The sequence below is a fragment of the Cariama cristata genome, unplaced genomic scaffold, assembly GCF_000690535.1.
Source record: "Cariama cristata isolate BGI_N322 unplaced genomic scaffold, ASM69053v1 scaffold15695, whole genome shotgun sequence".
NCBI classification, from domain to species: domain Eukaryota; kingdom Metazoa; phylum Chordata; class Aves; order Cariamiformes; family Cariamidae; genus Cariama; species Cariama cristata.
Genome location: NW_009618297.1, coordinates 12,209 through 36,787, shown reverse-complemented (window position 1 = coordinate 36,787; position 24,579 = coordinate 12,209). Strand labels below are relative to the sequence as shown.

At 44.8% G+C, this 24,579-nt stretch overlaps 1 protein-coding gene across 1 annotated transcript in view; it reads right to left on the bottom strand.

Moving 5' to 3' along the window:
* LOC104162154 (protein eva-1 homolog C-like) overlaps window positions 1-21,426 on the bottom strand; it is a gene marked incomplete at its 3' end in the record, with an annotated part of 101,996 nt that extends 80,570 nt beyond the window's left edge. Inside the window, exon 1 of the mRNA XM_009700818.1 lies at window positions 21,327-21,426. Coding sequence (XP_009699120.1) covers window positions 21,327-21,426 — 100 coding nt within the window. The remainder of the gene's footprint in view (window positions 1-21,326) is intronic.
* Between the last annotated feature and the right edge of the window lie 3,153 nt (window positions 21,427-24,579).

The window sequence follows — 24,579 nt, the reverse complement described above, 5'->3', positions numbered from 1 at the left end:
TGAATAAACACATCAGGCAGATGAGAGGATGCTCTCCATGTCATTTTAAAACTATGTAATAACTTTCATTTAATGTGTCATCAACTAGTCTCCATTTGTTTTCTTTCCTGATAGCACTTTTTGATCCCCACACAGACCCAAATCTTAATTTGTTACAGGACAACAGAAACTTTTTGCTTTTGATATTCAGTATCAGCAATTTGTTTGGCACACACAGGGAGCATTTTATGGTCATATTTCCCAGTCATTGCTCTGCTTACTGATCAGAAAGTGACCCTGGAGAGCCGGGAAAAGCTGGTGTCTCAGGAGCAGCTGGCAGAGATACAGCCTGTACTTCCCTCTTTAGTTACGTCTATGCTGCTTTGGAAAGAAACAACAGGAGAGAGACCTTCACAGCCTCAGATTTGAGCACAATTTGATCTTCCCTTCAACACACGAACCACCATATAATCAAACTCTGTAAAATTAAATCAAAGTCGGTTTTGAGCTACAATCCTGTGGCAAAGACTCGGTTATCTGAAGAGTGCCAACTTTGTGTTTGAATTACACATTTGGGGTTTTTCCCCTCGATTTTGGGCTTTTTAAAATTCCTTTCCCCCACCCTGCTTGTGAGTCAATCTCTGCCTGCAACATTCCTCAGTGCAATGCCTTTGTTTCCTTCCCTGTTAGGAAAACGCCTGCCGCACAGCGGGCATGGTCACAGCCTGGTAAGTTGGCACTTCGTTATGCTTTTCCATTCCAACAGCTCTCTGCAGCCATTAGCTGCAAAACAACCTACGGAGGCTGCCAATTAATTTACTGGGCCATTAATCAATGTATTCTATACCCATAACTTTCAAACAGATAAAAGCCATGCGGAGCCAGAGCAGAGATGCCAGATTGCCCGTGCTTGGCTGAGCTGTACTTGGTTCAGCTTCTTATCTGTGTAAGGAAGGGAAGAGGTTGGAAAGCAGCTGGGAGGGCTCCGACAGGTGTGTGGTGGTACGTTAAAATCAGATGGTTGAAGCTGTTTTCATACCTTCTCTCTTTTGATGGAAACATCCAATTCACACAGAAATTGGCTCCTCTTACTTTGGTTAGTTGAAGAAGTGCTCAACCTTTGGCCAGGGCAAGTCACACAGGCCCCTCGTTTCAAACAAACAGTTTATTTACAACATGAGCACAATCCAGATGGAGGACAGGACATGGAAGTCATATCTGATTCCTAATATCCATGTTTTCTGTCACGTATATACAAGTCACAGAGGTGTTTGTGTTTGTATTGTATGACACGTGGACAAGTACCCATCACGATACATGGGACCCGCAGAGTCCCTCTAAAAGACTGCGACAGGGAGCAGCTCACCATAAGAGTTCAGGTGGCCAGGAACTATACCCTGTCCACATGTTGGGGGGACTCAGGAAAGAGGACACCAGGGAGCAGAGACGGTCAATTTTTCTGGCAGAGACCTCCACCGCTGAGAATGTAAGACACCTCTAAATGACTGTCCTCCTGACTGCGGATCCCCAGATACACCGTATATTTACATCTTACTTCCAGCTAAACCATCAGGGCTGGCAAAACCTTATGCCAGGTTATTGAGGTACCTGTGACACAGAGTTTGGCAATGAAGCACGGAAACTCTCCTCTGCCCAGGTGCCGGCAGCACCCTGCACCGCGCTCAGGCTGCAGGGATATGTACCGCCGTGCACTGCTTCAGGCATTGTTTCGAGCACATGCTGACAACAACAATCACCCTCCAACACACCCCATCCCTTCCAAGGGGGAATTAAGGCACTGAACAGCATCGTCCCTGGACCACCAATATAACATTTATGGAAGCTAACTCCAGTTAATGTTTATGTGGGGTTTTAATCTGCCCACTTTCTTTCAGGCTTTTACTACCAGCCCAATCTGAATTTCCACTGTTCATTGACACAAACGTTACCAGAGAGAGGAGCATTGAATGTCTCCATGCCTATTTACCCTCCACCTCACAAGGTACAGGGGTGGGTCCTGTATAAACAGGGGTTTTTTTTTGTTTGAGGGCGCTTGACAAAGCAGAGCCTGACCTTTCCCCTTCGGGGGAACCGCAAGCTTCAATCAAACCTTGCTGCGGGTTGGGGCTATATTCCCTTCTCACAGGTCAGGATGATGCTTGAACTCTTCTTGCCTCAGCTCCCCCACCCACCCCATCAATCTCCCTTCTGCCCTGCCCGACAACTGGGGTCACTGTGATTTATAATGGCCTCTTCCACAGCTGCCTCTCCTCTGGGACTTTCCTCTGCCACTGCAGGCAGTTGGGTCCCCTTACAGCAGCACAACCTAGACCCTTTACAGCAGAAGGACGTCACTTGCCAGATTAAAGTTTTTCACATTAAATTCTACTTCCAGCACACAGTGTGCTGTTAGCAAGGCATGAAGTTGGAAGTGGCTCAGCCTTATGTATTGTTTCAAAGTGCTGCAGTGTGCAAGGCATTTATGGATAAAAAAAGTGTTGGTTTTGACCTGTGATAATGTAAATAGGACTCAGGACGGGGGCTAAAACACTAGAGCCCATATTATTCTACAGGGATGGTAAAGGATCCTAGGAGAATGATCCAGCCATGTTTCACCTGAGCTACTCTCTGGTTGTATACAGATCATTATCACTGCAGCATCGCTGCCCTCAGACCTATGTTATTACACCCCCACTGAAGATCCAGCCCATTAAGTTTTCATAATACCAAAAGCCACTAAACTATTACAAAAAAGTTCCTCCTTTCCCTTCTGCCAGGAGATACAGAGTGCTGACTGGCTGCATCCCAGTTACAAGTACGTTTTTCAATAAGGCTTCTTATCGTAAATACACTTTTCACTATTTCACAGCCAGATGAAGTCTGGCTACTATTCTGGACACTGCTCTAAAGACTAAGAGCTTTTATCAGACTGTTCCAGGCTTGAGCACTCATCAGTAGAGCTGCTGCAATGGCCCAAAGCCCAGGACAAGCTTTTGTCTGCACTGGATGCTCACTAAAAATAGCACCAGAGTGCTTCCAGGCAAGGTGGCCAGAGTGTGCAATTGGATCTCCTCAGCTCTTCTTTTAGGTAACACAGCCAAGATTAGCAAACCCTGCTCATCGTTTGTTGCCTGGAAAAATGTTGGTTTGAGTAGGTGAGAGAGGTGAGGAAAGGGTGCTTGTGTTGAGAATGGAGCAAAGTGGAAAGGAGAAGGTCTATATCCAACTTCTTCCCACTTACCTTTGGGGTATCTCTTGGGCCACAACCCTGCAGAGACACTCGGGATGAGAAGTGCCTCAGTGTGTACTGGTGCCAAGCACACTAAAAATTAATGGAAATGAAAGGAGCTGGCAAGTCCTCTGTGAAAGCAAAATTTGGTGACAGTATCTCAGGTTGGGCCAAGACAAAACAGAAGTGTTCCTATCTCAGAGGTCTGCAATTTTTTTTTTCCCCTTCTATTTTTTTAGCCCCTAAACCTCTATTTCTTGCCGACTTCAGTGGGGATGAAATGACCGATCCCAGAAAATGGAGAGTAGAGCCCAAACAAAGCATTATGCTGAAAGAGCCTACAATCTCACCCCAAAAACAAATATCAGGATTCCTGAATCTTAAGTTTTACGTATTTGTGGATAAGGGAACACCACAAATAGAACCTTCCCTACAGAACAAAGATATTTAAATTATCAGCCCTTTCCAGAAGAATGAGATGTCAGGATTATTTCTTCTTGCTGAGCCACTGAGGATACAAGCACAGCAATATATTGCCATTGCCTCATTAACTTTGGCTGGAGGCCTGTTTCTTATTGCCCAAAACTGTCCAAAAAGGTCAAAAAAACCCAGTAGGCCTGGATGAATCCTACAGGCCTGCACTCAACTGAGACACCACAAAAACAGGTTTTTAGCTCAGAGAAATCACATGCCACCTCTTACTACAGCTTTTGTTCTTCAAAGCTACTATTGGCTCTCCTTCCTTCCAAATTAGTGAAACCACTATGCCAGGCCATCTGGCACATCAAAATTTATCTTCAGATTTCATTATCCAACCCACTGACCCCAGTGTTTCCTCCCATCCACTAAAGAGATTAGCCCATCACCTCCTAATTGCAGCATTTATACCTAATCTGTTTCACAACACCCAAGAAAACAAATCCCCAGGTTGTTTCACAGTGAATGAATGTCATTCTGTTCTTAGAACAAGCACAGCGTTTCTAAGAATAGGAGACGTGTCCTGGTTTTGGCTGGGATAGAGTTAATTTTCTTCCTAGTAGCTGGTACAGTGCTGTGTTTGGATTTAGGAGGAGAATAATATTGATAACACACTGATGTTTTAGTTGGTGCTAAGTAGTGCTTACCCTAAGTCAAGGACGTATACAAGAAGCTAGGAGGGAGCACAGCCAGGACAGCTGACCTCAACCAGCCAAAGGGATATTTCATACCATAGAACGTCATGCCCAGTATAGAAACTGGGGGGAGTTGGCCAGGAGGGGCCCATCACTGCTCGGGGACAGGCTGGGCATCACTCAGCGGGTGGTGAGCAATTGTGTTGTGCATCACTTCTCTTTCTTGGGTTTTATTCCTCTCTCTCTCTCTTTGTTATCTCATTTTTTTTCATTACAATCATTATTATTATATTTTATTTCAATTTTTAAACTGCTCTTATCTCGACCCACAGGTTTTACTTTTTCCCAATTCTCCTCCCCATCCCACTGCGGGGGGGTGGGGAGGAGCAAGGAAGCAGCTGTGTGGTACTTAGTCGCCGGCTGGGGTTAAACCGTGACAAGATGACACCTACATGAAAACAATTAATGAATGTCCTTAGGTTGGAAAGTCATTAAATAGAAAACAGAAAACACAAACACAAATGCACAACTCTCAAACCACTGAGGGCATTCTCCTCCCTCCTTGGGCTTCTTTAGCTCTATCAGAGCAGTACAAGAAGTATTACCTAGCATTTCTCCTAGTAAGGGAGCAACTGCAAGGCTAGTAATCACCTACATAGACATTACTTGTAAGGACACTAACAGAGGATGGTATTCCAGTTCCATACCTCACCACCCTAACAGGAAGTTTCCTGCAAAAAGTGCCCTAAAAAGACAGAAGGAGTTATAGAATCACCTTATATCTATTGTATATCAGCAAAGTGCCAAGAACCAAAAAAGACACAGGAGATGGGCTAGAGGTCAAGTTGTCAGCTTTACTGCTCTCCATTTTAGTGGTTTTGAGCAGGATCCATTTAGTCTAAGCTAGCTGTCTGGACCTTCTTTGGGTCAATGGCAACGAACCAGCAATCATGGGATGCCAGTGATCTCTAGATGTAATGCAAGTCAGATTATGTATCTCCTAGAAGTTCAAAGGAACAGCTTAGGTGAGATGAAGGTGTCTTTGGAACAGTTAAGGAAAAGAGAATCCCACTGCTGATGGTACAATCCGTGCCTCAGTTTCTCCATCTGCAAGACAGTGCTATCACTATTTATTGTCTACAGCAAAACACTTCTACAGCCATGAATGATCAATGCTTCGTAACTGTGAATTACTCTCAAGAGATTTATTGAGTGTGCTTGAACATGTTACTTAGAGACCTGCTGGAAATTCAGAACTAGAGGGAGAAGAGGGAGGAAATGTTACAACTTTCAAATAAAGCTAGAAAACTTAGAGTTAAGTCACAAACAAAAAGCACCTGGCCTGTCTTGCCTTAGAAGCACACCAAGCCTCCAAGGCGTTTAACCTGCAGACTTACCTTACTACTACTACAGGTTTTTAAATTTCCAGAGCAGTCCTAAAAGCCTCATTAGAAACACCAATACTGATTTATCACTGAAGCACTAGCATGAACAAGACATCAGATTGAGAATAAAACAACCTTCATCAGAGCACTCAAAATACAACAAACTTTGTTCCTCCCTGGGCATCAGGAGGGCTGGATGCTCCCCTCACATGGCCAGGCAAGGTTAAGATGAAGGATAGCCTGGGAGAGTAGATTTCCACCTCTGTCCACCAATTTCCTGCATGCTCAGTCTCTGTTTAAATACCCCATCAGATGGATATTTCCTTACCTCTCCTCACTATGTTTCTGTGATAAGTGTGTCTTCCACATGCCTACCTAATGTCTAAGAAAACTTCTTACCCTCATCGCACATCCCACAGGCGCTGGAGCACAGCTGAGCTCCGTTATCACATGAGCCAGACACCATTTACATGACAGTTTCTCTACAATGCAAATCAGGCTTATTGTCACCAATGGAAAAAGCCCTAAATGAAAAGTTATTGCCCCTTGATAGCCAGTCCTTCAAGAGCAGAAAAGGGTGTTGACCTCACTCTTGCCCCACCACCACCAGGCCAAGTGTTCAGGGAAAAGCCTGATCTCCCTCCACATCCATCAACACTGCCATTAAGCCAATGACATATGGCTGGAAGGGAGGCAGCTCTGATTCCTCCAGAAAACTATGCTCGGAAATGGGCCAGAAAGGCCTCAAAGCAAGGGATCAGGCATCTAGCCAGCCTCCCTCTCCATCCAGCATTCTGTAGCTTGGGCTGCTTTGTCCAGCAGACACAGAAATGCAGCTCTGTACTAATCTCTCAACAAGGCTGAGAGGTGCTTTAAAAGGCAATTCTGCATCCAACGGGCATGGATACTAGGGTAATATCTCACTCAGGGTACTAACAGCATCCTGCAGCCTTCACTAACCCTACAGCAGAAAAGTAGTTTTCAACCAGCAGAAGACTTTTGCACAAAGGGACAAGTCTAAATTTAAAGACAATTCTGAAGCCTCTTATGATCATAGAATCACACAATGGTTTGAGTTGGAAGGGACCTTTAAAGATCAACTCCCCAACATTTTTCACTAGACCAGGTTGCTCAAAGCCCTATCCAGCCTGACCTTGAACACTTCCAGGGATGGAGCATCCACGACTTCTGAGTAAAGTGTTCCAGTGCGTCACTACCCTCATCATAAAAAAATTCTTCCTTATGTCTAGTCTAAACCCACCCTCTTTTAGTTTAAAACCATTGCCCCTTGCCCTGTCACTACAGGCCTTGGTAAAAAGTCTCTCTCTGCTTTCTAATAAGTCCTCTTCAAGTACTGAAAGGCTGAAATAAGGTCCCTGGAGATCAAGGTGGGTTAGACTGATTTAGACCTTTGTAAGACAATATGTAAAGTTTGGATCAAGGTAATTCTGATACTGCACTGGGGAGCAGAGGGTGCACAGCTGGACCACAGCACCAGTGGTGAAAAAAGCAGTAGAAATGTTTCATTCTCCACCATCTTCACAAGAAAGGCATGGGGACACCAGAGAAGGCAGTATCAGAGCTCGCCATTGTCAAGCTGAACTGGCAAAGAAAATACTCCCACCAGCCACAGCTGCACCTTTACCTTACTCCAGGTCTGCTGCGTGGTATAGGCAGGCAGCGACCATGGGCCTTGCAGGCTAGCAACTTGCTGAAGCAGTGTCTCATCAAAAGCATTTGCTGGCAAACTTCACAGATGTTGGTAAACCCTCTGGATGCTACCTTTGAGCCTGCTCTGATGTTTTGGACTGCAGAAGTACAAATAAAAGCATCCTTTCCAGGAGTAACTTCATATAGTCACAGACAGGATGAAGTAAAAACATTCATTTGAAAGCAGCAGATATACTAGGCTATCTAACTAATCATCTGCTCAGAGTTATCCATCTACTTCAGGAGACCTTTCTGTATCAGAAAGTCTCCAGAGAGGCAGCAATAGTAATGGGGCAATATGCATATCCCTCAACTTCCCAGCCCCAAAACTATTTAGAAGCCACCACAATCCAGGTAACTACAGGATACAGGCTCAAAAAAAACCAGCAAGGAATCAATCTACAGTAAAAGACACACAGAGACACTCAGGAAAAATGCAATCAAAAGGGACAGGCAGGGAAACAGAGGCTGAGTCCCACGGACCCCAGGATCTCACGGTGAGCTTCAGGGCTGCATAGGCAGGGACACACAGGAGGTTTGTGACAATCTCTTTAATCACAGGTTCGCCTCACACTTGAGCCAGGCTTAGGGCTACAGCCTCAGACTTCTCAGGAGACCCAAGGATTGTGGCTCCAACTGGCTTGACAATATTTCATCTCACTGAATGCAATTTCTTTCCCACGTGCCTCATTCTCCCCATGCACATAAAGGATGGAAGCCTTTGAAAAAGCACTGAGAAAAATTCAGGGTGGGCATTAGTTACTATTTTTGACAGCACTAAAACAACATAAGAAAAGGGTTTCTTTGTCGTTATTTTTTTTTTCTCCGAGTTGCAGCTTAGAAGGGGAAAACAGAAGACAATGTCCCATCTGATGCCTGCCTGATAGAGCAACAGAGGCTGGCTCTGTCACAGCACTGCACAAGTTGTGCTTTTTGGGGGAGTATTGTTTGTGTATCAGAAGAAAAAAGGAAATGAGCAATCCCAGAAGGAAAGGGTATGAATGCTTACTCAGGCCACGCCATGAAGAAACGAGATTGCTATTGTCAAAGAGTGTTTCATTGTTCTGGTCTTTCTGAGAAACCTTAAAATACATCCAGAAATGTAACAAGAACTGAAAACAGATCTGTTTCTTCAGCTGCCTATTCGCAGCCTGGTTGGTGAGAGATAGACTATAGCTTAGCAGTGTTAATTACCCTGGTTAACCCTTGTTCTTGCTAATGACGTTTATTTAAAAAAACACTTCATTAGGAGCGGGCATAAAGAGAAGCCAACTCTCCCTGATGTGAGTAGCCCCGCTGCTTTATATTGAATTACTTACGAAGTCAGGACTCCTCACCACTTAAGCCTTAGCTTCCAGGCTAATTAATAGCAACAAATTACTATGATAACTAGCCAGGCTCATTCTTTCATTGGTGCCACTTTCAACCACTGTCCACAGTCTGCCCTCCCTGCCGGACTGCTTCAAGCATGAACTTCCAGCCAGGAGTCAAGCTCCAGGCAAAACCTTCACAATCAGTCAGAGAAGTAGGACATAGGAGAGATGCAAGGGCACAGAGACTTCCTTAAGGATCAGAAAGTGTCTCTTAACCCAGGAAGCAGTGGAATTCGCCCCTCTTAGCATCCTTAGCATGGCTCCATCTCATGAGAGCAGCTGGAATTAGTCAGGGCTGTAGCTCCAATCTCCCAGAGCTGAGGGACCTCGAAAAGAAGAAAAAATGCAGATAACACAAAAAAGTAAATAGATAAATAGGGTGGATCTCAAAAGCAGAATGTGAGGATGCAAAGGGAAGAAAGCAAACAGACAACAGCAGCACGTACAACACCAGCACCGAGCTAGGGTCAACATGTGCACGCACATGAGCATCTCCAGAAGCAGCAGCCCCACAGCTCCGCACTGCTCCTGAGCCACAACATCTCCCCAAAAACATGCTGCAGGCACAGTCGTGCTGCTCTCTTGCCAGCACTGGTGTGCACAGAGCCAGCTCAAGGCTCTCGGTCCCAACTGCTTGATAAAGCAGCTTGGACAGTTCACGTGCAACACATCAAGAGCCAACAACCATCACCAACAAGGACAGACAGAACCAACACAGGTCACAGGTGAAAAGGTTTGTCTTTCTTTTCCCCGGAAAAAGAGCTTCCTGTGTCCAGATGTTGGAAAGGCTGGTGCATATAGGTCCAGATTTTCTGGTCTGTAGAAGACAGTAATGCTGAGAGGCAGAAAAGGATTGTCTTGTGTTTCACAGGCCAAAATACTGAAGAGTGGCCCTTAATCTCCAGTACCCTGCAACAGGCATCTTAATCAGTCTTGTACTCCAAGAACTTAAATCAAAGGAAACATTTTAAAAACCCTTTATCATTCATACTGTGATATCACACTGACCAATCAACTTCCTTTTTACCCCCATCAGGCTTTTCTTGAGCAGAAATAACCACCACCAGCTCCACCACACAGATGTGCAAGCGATGGGAAAATGCCAAGGAGGTTGGAATGAACAAAAGGCACTTCAGGCCTGCTGGGGTCAGAATGCGTATCTGTACGGTAGGTTGGACTCTTCACTAATCCAGCTCTGTTTCTAATGAGATTGGTTCCCATTACAGCAAAAGGAGGTCCATAGCTTAATTTGCCAAGGGGACCATTGTCATGCAGCTTAGGGAAGCAAAATAATCTTATCAGTTTGAACTTGAACCCTGCCCTCCAATTATATGGACAATGTATAAGAAAAAAAGAGATAAAGTGATTCTCATTTATCCAGCAGGAAAAAATGGATTGTCTAACACCAAGCATTCAGCTTTCTGCAGCTGCTAATACCTGACCTTTACACTCCAGCCACTGGCTATACCATTGCCAAAATGCACTAACTACTGTCTGTGCATGCTAACTCAAACAAATCCAAGCCAAACGGCACAAACCACATTTACAGTGCAACTTACTAGTATAGCAGAGACTCTACTCTTGTAGCATAGCCAAAGTGAAAGCTTGGGGCCATCAGCTAAAGACAAGCAAACCCAAAGGGCAGGAAGAATCAGAAAATTTTTTCACCCCTTCTTGCTGAACCTCTGCCTCTGCCTCCCTCTATTCAATCCATCAACTCCCCTTGGCTGCTATAGAGACTATCCTCTTCTGGGAGTTCTGGGTCCCACACAATGCAGCTAAAACAAAGAACACTTTGGCAAATAACAGCCAGCCTTTATCTATTCTTTTTCCTATACAATTAATTCCATCAAAGTTGTTTAGCTGAACAAAAACCAGTGCTATCCTTTATTGTGAGGCTAACAATAAACTAACATGTGAGCACAGCGTGGGTCACAGATGTGTGCGCTTCATCATCAACTGTGGAGCCACTTCCCTGCTCAACTTACTTTTATAAAGCTTTAACCTCTTTGAGCTGGAATTCAGCTTGAGCACATAAACCAGGAAGCCAACAGTGTTAACACAACAGAAGCGGCCCCTGTACAAAAGATACATGAAGAGACGGACGTGCTTTGGAAACCGTCAGATCAACAACTTCAGTTTCCAACGGGTTACCCACACAATAAAAATCTGGAGAGAAACTAAACTGGCCAAATTCCAGGGGCTCTATTTTTAGTGATATCGCTTGCACCAGAAGATCTCTATTTGCGCCTTTGAACAGACACATTTACATGTTTTTTTCTCCTATGAAGGGACAGGAACAAATACACAAAAATTTGGAAGGGGAATATCTTCAAAACCCATTTTTAAAGAACTCTTAGAATACATTCCAAGGATTGACCCCAAATTTGTAACCCAATTTTAAGTACTCTTACCTCATCTCAAATAAAGTAATCCTCAAAGCATGACTGCTCTAAGAAAAAAAAAATTATGCAAAATCAGACTCTTCTTACAACTGCGCTTTATGGGCTTAGATCATATCTGTCAACTGAAAGCTTGCTATCATATCCACCTCTAGCTCGTATTACATATAAAATACAGGTGTAACGTTGCCCTTTCCTTAGTGTACTGAGTCTAGCTGTGATGGATTTAATTTTCCTCGTTGCAGCTTGTACAGTGTTGTGCTTTGGGTCCGTTACCAAAACAGTACTGATGATAACATATTAATGTTTTAGCTGTTGTCGAACAGTGTTTGTACAGCACCAACGCTCTCTGTTTCTCATTCTGCCCACCCAGTGAATAGACTGGGGGGTGCACAAGAGGCTGGGAGGGGCCACAACCACGCAGATGATCCCAACTAAGCAGAGAGATATTCCATGCCATATAACGTCATGTTCAACAATAAAACAGAGTGGGGTTTAGGTAAGTCAGCCATCTTTTGCTTGGGAACTGGCTGGGCATCAGTCTATCTGTGGGAGACGGCAAGTGATTGCCTTTGCATCACTTATTTTGTTTTCTTTCCTTTTTCTTCCACTTCTCCTTCACTTATGAAACTATTTTTATCTCGACCCATGAGTTTTCTTGCTTTTATTCTTCCTTTCCTCTTCCCCTGTCCAACTAGGGGCGGGAAGGGGAGGTGAGCAAGCGGCTATGTGGTGCTTAGCTGCCTGTGGGTGTTAACTCACAACACTTAGTTACGTGTACCTGACTTTGCAACTGTAATGCTCATTTTAACCTGTGCAGCCTATTTGCATATATGCATTACAGTATTGGAGAGGGAATTGTGTATCGAGTACCACGTATTTCTTCCTGCCTGTCACAGCTTGAGAGAATGGGTAAGGAGCTGCTCCTGGAGAAAAAGGTAGATACTGAACAATCTCTGAAATATCGGGCAGTTAGAGCTCCTGATGCTAATCTCTGCCTTGGATCCTCATCTGTGCAATGCAGGTAACACTCCAGACTCTCCCTCCAGAAGGGTAAGTACATCCCTGTTTTTGGACACTCACAACAAGCAGAACAGGGTTTAAATAACACATGGTAAATAAGGCCCTAGGGTCATAATAAACCAGAAGGATAAAGAAAACAATCGTGAGACAACTGTCCTGTGCACTGAATAATACTTCACCCAAGGAGGCGGAGAAAAAGTAGTATGTTCTCATTAAAGAGTAACTCATAGCATAAAAACCCAAAGGCCTGGATTCAAATAGCTAAAACTACTTTAATTTCAACAGTTCTTGACTTCCAAATGTTTGATTTGCAACCTTAATGCTGTTCTTTGAATATTCCACACAAAAGCGAAACTTTTTCAAAACCAAAGTGCAGAATTTTGTCCCACAGCGTCTTGTGGGCACCACCAGGGCCACAGCAGCACTGCACTTACAGGCCCCACACAGTTCAGAGATGTAAGACTTCCCAAAGACTGAGGTCCAAAATTGAACGTAATCCAGCTACAGCAGCTCAAGTTACCACCTATCAATCTAATTGCACTAAGTGTCTGCACTCTTGGCCCAACAGAACTTTAAGGGAAAACATGCAAGCCAAAAGCCTTTGCAAAATACAGCAAATATGGGAAATGAATGGCAGGAATAGCACCTGCCATAGAGCAACCTCAATATCAATGCAAACAATAACAGATCACAGCTAAGCCCACAGGTCCTAGGCACAGGATGCAGGTCACCCCAGCCCACAGTGTGATACAAAAATCACAGAGGAAAAATTAGGAGAAAGTCCCCACACTGCTGTGTTTGTTTTCATATTTACTTGTTGGAGTAAAAGCCCATTTTAGACCCTTGAGGCTAATACAACACACATCAATAATATCATAGCAGCAAAACCACAGGCATCTGATAGCAGACGAAAATAAAATAACACAATCACATAGGGGGTCTCAGAGTAGGTGGTCTGAATAGTCCCTTTTCAACAAGCAGCACCATCAGATACTTAGCCTATTAATTTATATAATTTATATAACTGACCTGAGGACAGAACTCTCTCGCACCCTGACAATTCTGGTGCTTTTACAGGCTGCTGGAGGAGTGAAAAGTATCTCTTCTGGCAAGTAGTGTGTTGATACCAGGTCAAAAGATGGTGCACAAAGCTACATAGTGAAGTTCTTTGATTGTAAGTGGCTGATAAAACTTCTCATACTCTCTGTCTTTAGGCCTTCTTCTCTTAACGTAACATTTAAAAAAGGAAATATATTTTTTACATCTTTCCTCTTCTGTTGTTAAGGACGTGGGATACTTTGCTAGCAGGTGGATGTGACCTCCCCTGCCCACCACAACTGACGTGCTTGAACAACATCTACTGCAAATTCTTCTGCAGTACGCTACATCCATCTGTCAATTCAAATACACTTCTGAAATCTGACCATTCGGACAGTTTGCCCAAACCGCAGGTCCCACACAGGCTGCTCCATCTTCATGCAAGGATCTAGATGGATCCAAAAGTGATTATTGTATAGCCAGCCTCAACAACCAAAGGAGCTCCATTAACACTGATGTCACAGCATCCTCCAACATGGTTCAAGAGCACGCAGTATATATGAAGAGACTCAGCTAAGATTTATTTTACTGTGCAACTCAGAACCATCAAACCACCAATGTCTCTCTGACATGAGAAAGCACACACTGGGTTCCAGGCAGCCAAGCACTAAGCATCCCCAGAAGAGCAGACGTACCTACTCTAATTACTATGGATTAGCCCATATCCTCAGTTAGTGAGCTGAGCCAGGCATACTTGGATCAACTCAAACCCAGGCCGAGAGACACAACTCACCAACTTTCCTCAGGCAAAAGAAGCAGCTAGGTAAATAAATTAATAATAATAAAAATAGGTAACCCAAGCAGCTCTCAAACATGTTCACAATCATTATTTCTATATTTAATCAGCAAGAAGACGAGTTGGGATTAACTTCTGTGCATCCTGCAAAGCTCTTGGCAAGTCAGCAACGTTGCCTCACAGCTGAGCAGAATTGGGCCCTTGCCTGTCTCTTGGAAAGAGCACAAAAATCCCAGACAACAGCAGTACCACCTCAGTGAGGTACAGCACTGGCAAGGACACAAGGAACCTTGTAGTATTACACCAAACCAACCTGACCAAAAATCCTCTGAACCACTCTGAGCAGTACACTGGGTCTGTTCCTGCAGGCAGACACAGACATTTCAAGGGACAGAAACAGACTGAACCTGTGAAGGTCTTGGGTATCTGGATAAAAAGGAATGACAAGAGCACAAAAAAAACCCGGGGTAGTTCCTTCAAATGGTCCCCCACAGGGACTGGGATTGCTATCTTGGAACAGAAAGTTCAATCTATACATGCACAAACATGCCGAGCACAAGCAGACAATCTCAAATAAGATGTGTAAACAGTCCTGGTGTTGGCCACCTAAAATCACTGCACACCCACCTAAATGCAGCATAGTCCAGTTTTCAGTTCAGAACACCGAGCACTTTGATCAGGCTATGTTTAAATTAGCATCAAGAAAAGGATCAGCAAAAGTGCCAAAAGTAAATATACAGTTTTTCCTCCCCCTGCAGAGACTAAGCTTATTCTGCCAGCTCCACCTCCCAACTTTAATTATGATTTTAGCTTCTAAGTATCTCAGTTGAGAAAAGACACATTAAAATTCACAGGTTGGATTTTTTTAATTGACCAAATTATTTGTGTTATATAAAATCTGCTTTCACAGAACAATTTTTACCTGAGGACATAAACATTTGCTTGCTTTAATTCTGCAGCATTTTTATCCCTAACAACACACAGACACGGGAAGAATGCTGCAAGGACATTTTCCTCCAATAGACTGTGCATCTAGTGGGTACTTTGATACTTCGAACCAATTGAAATTACCACAGTGGATTTTTGTTTGTTTTTGTTAATAATACTGATTAAATGAAGTGTTCCTGGTACCAAGAAAAGTTTCCATCAGTGGAACAGTTTCTGGGCCACTACAAGTAGTAGATGTTATATAAACATTGCCAACCATCACACAAACATTGGGATCCCTGGGGTCTCTTGGCTCTTGCTTATAGCTCTGATGGCTAAAACAGTGGCTTTCCACATCACGTGAGCCAGATGCATACATACAGCTCTTGAGCTTGAAGTCATTGCCTACATGAGGTTGCACCCTGACCCCTCACAAGACATCCTGGCACCCACAGCAACCTCGTCCATCCCTCCAATGGTGCCTCCTTTCCCCAGCACCACAAATACAGACCTGCAGCTGCTTTTTCACAGTGGTAACAGCAGCACCTCTGCTAACAGCCCAGGACCACAAACATATAGAATTGCAAACACACGTTTCTCTTCCTGAAGCTCAGTTTGGTCCCCTCAGCTGTCAGTAAAAGTAAACTCTGAACATTTTCAGCGTCAGCAAGCACCGACTCCTCCCCGCAGCATTATCATCACAACTGTTGGGAAATCCATGGGGTTCTCTGGAGCAGGCCTCAGGACAGGAGTGCACAGACACTTGTATCTCTGCTTAACATGCTATATTGATGCCCACAAAGCTGCATCCTTGCTAACAAACAGGAACAACTCTCTTAGGCACCAAAATAGCCCCAGCTTCTGTGCTGCTTCTTCTCTTCCAACAGCAGCAGAACTGGCACTTGACATCCCCCCATTGATTTCCTCCTCCAACATCTCTCAGCTGAGATCTTTAGACTGCTTCCCACTGACAGACAGACATACATGACAAAACTGAATGTAGCTTCCCCTTGTGAGAACTGCTCAGCCATGGCTGCCAGACCCAGCCATCCCCTTCAGCTCACCATGCAGCCACATCTCCAGAACATTACCAGAAGAGGCTAACAGTGGTTTTTAACTGCCTTTGATGAGGTTTTGGATTTTGTCACCTCTGCAAAGGAGAATCTCTCTACCCCAGCACAGACCTCCCTCAGTAAGCCAAACTGCAGCACAGACAGCTGTGAGGGATGGCTTGGCACATACAACCTCCAGCTGCGGAAGAAAACATCACCTTGGGTAAGGACCTCTTCAAGCAGCAGCCTGAGGTCCATCCAACCTCATCACTCAGAGCCCTTCAGCAAGAGAAGGTATGGAGGTGACCTGGGTTTGGCCCAGTCTTTAAACGAAGTCTAAAGCATGTCTGTTTGCCTCTGGGGTCAAAAGCACAAACCTCATTACTGAGTTAGAATTTCTTTTCCAGTGAGGCAGTGTATCTGCCTTTCTCTTGAAAATCCCCCTTTCACAGCCTGCAGCTTTCAAAATATGGAGATCCTGGACCTCCCTTGACACCACCGACCCATTCAGAGCTCCAAAACCAATATCAAAGTCTGACTAAAGCCATTCAGAAGCTGTTAGCATGTAGATTTTGGTGATAATTTGGTGAATGGAGTTGTCAAACAAATTGCCTTTATTATGGACTGATTAAATGCAATCAGGGAGAAGTGCCTTTCCCCTCCCAATTCCATCCCTCATCAGCTCAAACAAACAACTGAGCCAATTAGCAGGGAGGTGGCAAAAGCAGCTTTCACTTGAAACCTGCCATTCTTGGGGAAAAGGAAAAAAAAAAACAAACAACTAAACCAACCCCAAAAAATATCTTTGTGCTTTCAAAGCCAGGAAGAGCCTCCAGGGAGAGGTCCCAAAAGCTACCCAGGGCTCACCTGTAGGGTGTGGATGGGAGTTATCAGTATTCATCTGGCTCGATGCCGGATCAGCTGCCTTAAGCAAAGTGCTGCTCACATCCAGCTTGTGCCAAATATAATGCAAAGAACATAAATACTGAAGCAGGCCCAGGGCAAGCAGTATTACTGAGGCTGTTATTCCTACAGCTTTACGTCCTGCAGCTGGGTTCTCCTGTGTCAGAAAAGGCATGAGCTCCCATCAAAGCTATTTCCATGCCTAGAAACCTAAGTTTTTGGCTTAGGTCCCTGCAGTGGATTCTCTGATGTCTGAAAATGGTTGAGTTCACAGCACAACCTTTTCTGCATTGTGGCAGTGGTGAAGGGACCTGTCTCCGCTAACATGAAACTCGTGGCAAACACATAGATCTGATGCCACTACCTTTCTGTCCAGCATGCCTGAAAATAGCTAATGAATGGGAAAGTTATTGAGGAGAATTGGAGCATGTCATCATAATCACAGAAGCCTAATTCCCTGCAGGTATGCAGCTGGAAATTAAATGGTCACCTTGGCTAGCAGTGGGTAGAGCAGAATTCAACATGTGTTTGCATGATTTACCTTCAGAGACAGGAACCCCACGGCTGGAGATAGAGACAGCACACAGAATGAGCAACAGTTGTTGACTAAGCCTTCAAGCAAGCTTTCAACGCCTATGTTTTAAGTTAGCACCAAAGACTAATTTTGGCCCCATTTTCATTAACCTAGTCCCTCTAAGGAGCAAGTTCTGTGCACTGCACATGGATCACTGCCTCCCAGAGCCTATGCAGAGGAGCTATGGCATAACTTCCTCTGGCAGGGCAAGGACATTTCTTTGTCTTGGACTCCCACCACAAACACAAAATGGCTAAAACAAAGGTAAAGTTTTATGAACCAGCAGGGATTTCAGAGAGTTCATTGCTGGGACTGAGATTAGGATTAAGGGTTTCTAGTTAAAGCACAGAGATTCAAAAGACCAGCCTCTTACCTGACACCTCAGCACAGTCTTCAAGTGCCACCTTGAATATAAGGGGTATGTGACACATCCAGACACTAGGTCATAAGCTTTCAAACAGTCCTGAGCACAAGAACGGATCACAGAATGAAACTAGATCAAGAGCCAGTACTACAAGCAACCACAGAGAAAAAGTCCAGGACTTCTTAAGAAGTGGCTGCAAAGTGCCTGATAACTCCACTCTCTCCCCAAGGACCTGTTTCCTACCCCCACACCCTCCTGCAAACATCAATGTTTAAAGAACCATTAAAGAAAACAACTTCAAAACTCTTCACATAGTTCAAATACTTCACTTAAAAGGAATTTTAATTCTTACATCTCAGATTGCACTAGTCCCCAGCAGGACACGCACTCATCATGTTCACGTTGTGGCATTTGAGCAGTTCAAACAGGAGGGATGGAGCCACAACGTGAGACCATGCGCTCAGAGGCCAGAAGCAGAGATGATAGAGATCCCCACCAGCTCTACCCGTGCTTTCCCATGACTGACTCCGTTCACCACACCTCTGGGCACCCTCTCAGGGTGCCTTGCCACGACCTACGTAAAAAAGAAATCTTCCTGTAGCCAAGAGACACATACCTTGAAGATCCAGCCAGCGGGAGAGTATTGGGAGCAGTGGTACGTGGGTAGGTGTGCAATTCTTGGTAAGTCTTTTGGCTAGTCCTACTGCATAGCTGCAGTGTGAGAGTCACATCAGTGCTGCTTGTCATCTGCTTAGAGCTCAAGATCAGCCATCCCTAAGCTATTTCTTTCCAGGACTGGACCTATGCACTCTGTCTGGCCCACCACAAAAAGGCCATGACCTATTACTAACAGCAGCACCTCCCCGATAGTGCCGAGCCAAACAAGCTGAGAAGCCAGAGAAGCTTTGCTGCTAAACAAGGTCTAGAGAAGAATGTTTTTTTAAACTCAATCCTGTAAAGAGCATCAGCTGCTCTCTCTGGACAGTACCGCTTTTTGCAACCTGGAAAAGCTCTTACATCCCAATGGGCTGTGTCATCTCCCTGCAGCATGCGGGCCGCAGTTGAACTGCTGCAAAAACCTCTACGGGATCATAGCCTTGCGTTCAGCAGCAGCAATAACCAATAGAAATCCATTCATCTCCTTGGGATGCAGAGAATTTACGTTTTGGATGTATCACCTCTAGGTGGGATGGCATATGGTAAAGCTATAAGGCTTCCCTAAAGACGTCCACCTGCTCAATTCCAGCCATGCCAGAGAAGAACCCAGAACACTCTGAAGTATAGAAAAAGTATACTTTGTATATATGTGGCCAAAAAACATTACAGTCATATTATGTAAAAGGCTACCCCCCTTCCATTCCTCACACCAGCTGACAATTCCTATATAGGGGTATCAGTAACAAACAAGGTGCTCCACCAGGTATTAAGAGTTATCTGGGCCACTGCTCCTTCAGAGAGGCACGTGGTGCAAGCCCTCAAGCATTGGAGGGAGACAAATGGGGTCCTTGCAAAATGTATTGGGGAAGCATCAGGTGTAATTTGGGAAATGTTGTACCTTTTCCTACTCCCTTTCATCTTATGACTACCCAGCTCCTGAACTTACAAAACTGTATTCAAGTTGCTACAGACTGGGTACAGCCCTTTCCTGCAGCAAACCACGTTTCCTGTCCTGCAAGGTACAGTCAGTCCAACAAGACTGGGGCCATTTGCCAAGCCTGCTATCAGGAAACATAGCTTGGATCTGGTAGAAGATTTCAACAGTTGTGGAAACTCATGGGAGGTTGTGCTGTTAGGATTACAGACCCTGTTTCAGAGTACAGCCTTGCCATGCACGTACACACGGTTTTAAGCCACTCCTCTTCTCCCAAAGTGTGACAGTACAGTTGGATGCTGCAGAAAACATGATTTCATTATCAGCAACCTTCTTATCCATTTTTTAAAAGGATAGCATCTGCCCCCCCGCCAGCATCACCAAAGCCTATCGAATTTCATGCCATTGCTCTGGCTATGTTGTATACACACAGTGTAAAGTACCCTTGCTCTGGGACACTTTTGCACATTTTAATGCTTACCGATTTGGCCTGGCTGGGACAAACTTTATCTATATTTCAAAAGAACCAGTACTTTCCCCATTGCAGCTCCTGTCATGCCGATGCCATGTACTCTTTCTGCATTAACTTACTTGCAAGGAGGAGCACAGAGAAAGCTCAATGCCAAGAAAGAGATAAAAACACACTAGAAACAGAGAAATGCCTCAGTCCTTTCTATTCAGAGGCAGATCTGCCTTGAATGGCAGCCCCCAGGACTGATCTGCCTCCAAAGGAGGATGAATCACAAGGAAGTGAGCCCCCTTCAATTTGCATTAAGACTTCAAGCTAGTATATATATTTTTCCTTCCCTCCACCACAAGCTCCTCCTTTCTAACACAAATCTCTCACAGCACGCAGACACATGCACTCCCAGGCAGCAAGCAGCAGTGTTGTGATGTGTTGAAACCCAAGTCCGGTGAGATTCAGCTCATGCAAATGACACTTTTTCATCAGCAAACTATAATTGGCAACTCTTATCCGCTACAAGAGTTTTGCAACACACACCTAAAGAATATGCCAGACTAGTTCTTCACACTAAGACCCAAAATTAGAACCCATATCCCAAAACCAAAGTGACCCTCACTAGGCATTCCCGAGCAAATTAATCAACGCTGCTCAACTGTAAAATAAGGTCTGTTACATTTTCTCTGATTCACATGCACATCCACAAAGAACAGAAGCAGAAATACAATTTTAAAGCGATGCAGCTGTATAGTTATAAAACTTATAAGGGACTCCAAACCTTCAAAGTGCTGTGTATTTACCTGCTGTGCACAACTCAAAACAAGTGCTATGAAAATTTTTAGATTCAGAAATTATTTAGAAATAAGACACTTCTCGTGGCTTCAGTAAAGAGAGTCTCAGAATATAATTCATTCTGTGCATGTAACGTCTCCTTTATATTAGCTCAGGGGGCTTTTGCAACAATCAGGAGCTGCATGTTAAGAGGAAGGGAATTTGGCCCATTACAAAATAATTGTATTGCTTGCTATGTTAGCTCTAATTTATGTCCTAGACTTTCCCAGTCTCCTGACCTAGCTCTCTTCACTCCTCAGAGAAACACAGCACAAAACCTGCTACAAACTTACCCGAGTTAACACTATTCCTTGCCTTGTTCCCAAAGCTACTCAGACTAACTCTGCTGAAATAGTTTTGCTAAGGGTTATTGAGAAAGGCTTTTAACAAACTCAGAATCCTCTTACAGAAGATGCTTTTCATCAGCTTATTTTTAAAAGATTAAAATTACTCCCCACGTAGCTATCCCAGATCTGCTCACATTCACTTTCCCTGAGCTGCTCCTGAACTCTGTAATAAGCGCCCGCATCCGCAAGCAGCCGTCCAGCACACGAAAGGATCGCTTCTCCCTTACCTGAGAAGTCTGCAGAAGTCTTGGCAAAGTTGCTGAAAGCTGTCAAGCACACGAGTCCTATGAGGAAGGTGGAGGTTGAAGACACATCTGGGCAGCACATCCTTAAGTATCCTGACGGCTTGTTTTCTTCCAGAGAAAAGGAAAGTTCTTTCTGCCCCAATCCCGTCCTCCTCATTGCCCGGAGAACAGTGTTAGTCCCATTGCTTGGAAGGCTCACAGCCAGCAGCGGGGAAGGAAAAGCTCTCAGCACACACTCACACACACTCACACACACATCCCTGGGAGTGAATGAATCCTGGCTGAGGGAGGCTGACGAATGAGACAGACCTACCTGAGCCTTGGCGGAGGTCCCAGGGTCCTAAAAGCCATCGCTTCGCCCAAATTTCCTACAGACTATTACTGTGCAGCTGTCCAGCAGCGGCATTGCAAGCTGTTCGAGGGGAGAGTCGGGGAGGGGGGGCTGTCCTCGGGGGCTGGTTTGGAGGAACTGTTGGTTTAGATACTCAGGGATCTTGTTTCTCTGGTGCAGAGAGACAGACAGAAGGATGGGCAGGATTTTCAAAGGAGGGAGCCCAAAACAAAGCACCTGAATTCCCACGAATTTTTTGAGTGATGGGTATTTGCAGCTGCTGCTGAAATCAGTGTGAGCGGTGGTGTCCTGCCAGACTGGTGACAGGACAATTCTTCAGCTGTGTCCGCTATTGAGAGTGATCCTACAGTGGAACAGACTTTGCACAGGCCCAGGGATCAAACCCTCCTGGACCTCATTGCAGGAATGGGACTGGTGTCAGCCCCTTAAAATCCTCCTTCCTTTTGATAGCAGCCAGCCATGCCAGGCTCCCTCTATCCCACTGGACCCCTCTCTCCTCCATTAAACTCAACAGAGGATTTTCATGCAGATAACCTGTGGCGTTCAGACCCAAGAGACCTGTCTCCTTCCATAGCAATTACTTTAACCTCCAACTAGCATGGCCTTAGCCGCTAACTCAAGCACTGCTCACCCTGCAGAGTAAAAGGAAGACTCCAGCTCACCTGGAAGCACGTCCAGCACTTGATCCTGCCTGATTTTCATCCATATCCTGGCAGCATCAAGCCAGCCGTGCTAACTTAGAAGAGCTGAGCTCTGGGGACACAGTGGTGGACTGGACTGGCAGACCCTGTTCTCCTTGGGTACAGGAATGAGATCCCAGGCTTCAACCATCAGCATTAGCTGCAGCTCAGGCATAGGTTTGCATATAAATAATAGACATAGCCAACATATCCAAGCTAGAGTAGAGGCTGAGTGTCAGTGCAGAGAGTCTTCATAGGCAAAGCCAACGCCAGCCATTTAGCAGCCTGTGTATGCACATACACAAACCTATGGAGCAGCACTGTGCAGGGCTGCCAGGGAAGGAGAGATGGAGCCAGGTACACGAACAGCTGCTGAACAAAGCTCCAGCTTCTACCCAGCATCAATAACCGGAGTGGGAACATCCAAGTAAAACCACCACTAGTTTTTACTCCTCTGTCATGTTAATCTACATGGAGTTAAGCAAAACTTTCCCAAAACATTCACCTTAGAGCTGAAAACAAGCATAAGAGACTTTGGCTCAAAGAGCTCTGGGTTTTCTTCAGAGCTGAGTACATTGTAAAGAGTTTCTTATGCTGAAATTTCTAACAATGTTTCAGCTGTTCTCAGATGAAAATCAGATTGGCTGTCAGATTATATGCGAAAGACATTTTCAAGAGCGCTGCCGTGAATACCACAGTCATTGTTTCCACCAGAAATCTGTCCTGGGATGATCTCTGTGTTAGAAGCAGACCTCCAGGGGAGCTCTAAGTCCTGTGGCCCCATTTGCTTTCTGTCCACAGTGCCACTTGCTCAGGTTCCAATCAGCCACACTGAGGATGAAGGTAGTGTGGAAAATGTTGAGTTTGAGCTTGAATCCCATCCATGAATTCACTCACCCAGACCTCATGAAGAAGAGGCTGGTCTGGCCTGAATTGCACCTAAGCAACTCTCCTTTCCACAAACAGCTCTTCACCCACTGAGAATCTACAACGAAGGTGCAGACAAGTCCCCACCCAAGGACAGTGGTGGCTCAGGGTTGACTTGACAGCACAGACATACCCTGAGGCGCAGCAGGCTCTGTACAATCCAGTCCCAGTCCCTCCTCTGCGCAGGCAATCCTGCTACCTTACCTTCTTGCAGAGGGCTGCTTAAGCAAGATCAAAGACTGGGAAGTTCTATGCGCCACCTTACTCTTTATTTCACCTGAGACTTTAATCCCACATGCCCAACCTCTCTGACCCATTCTTTCCAGGACTGACCTAAGTTTTAAAGGGAATGAATCAGAACATTTGGCTCCTAACATCTATTCTTGTCTCACCTAGTTGTGCTGCCCTTGCCAAGAGGAAGATTCACCACTATTGCCTTATAGGCATGAGATAACCATACCCATTACCAGATTATCAGTCAAAGCTCCTTATCAGCAGGACAAAGAAACAATCGGGGCCCTGGAAATTCATCAGTGCTGTGGAAAGGGGAAGCACTATTTGCTGAAGAGCCCACCCTGTTAGCAGGTGTTGATTTTACTGATTAAAGGGTAATTAGGTTTGGCTGACTCAGTATATGGGGAAGAAAAATACTCTGGTTACAAAGGGTTTAAGGCTAAACATGGGAAGTCTGCTTGAGCAGCCCTTTAGGTTATTATTAATAAAGTCAAACCAGAGGGGAGGAAGTTTACATCAGTATCATGTGAGGGCTTTGTTTTTAAGCAAGTTTGTAAAGATGCCTTCCAAAAGGAAAGCAGAAAGAAGCTTTTGCTAAAAAAAAAAAAAAGAAAAAGAAAAAAATATATATCGGCCTTTGAAACAGACAATTCAGTTAAAGCCCATCTCCATAATGTCCTTATTCCTTAGGGCATGTGGAAACATCAGCTGTGTGTTTCAAATGGAAAGAGGCCACCTGTCCCAACTGCAGCACAGACAAAGGATGGTCTCTCTGTCATGGACAGTCTCATGGGGTAAACATGAATCAAGGGGACACCAATACGGATCTTTATTTTTAGGAGTAACAGCCCTTGAAATCCAGCCATGCCTTCAAATATGGCTCCTGGGGATAGGTAATAATGCATATGATGCTGCTCAATCTCTTGGATCCCTTGTCCCCAAAGCCACCCAGAAGCGGGAATAGGGTAGTACTGATGGAGTTCAGCATTACATCTTAGCTTGGAGGAATGATTATTTGGTCTCTTTCTCTCCACAGAGTAAC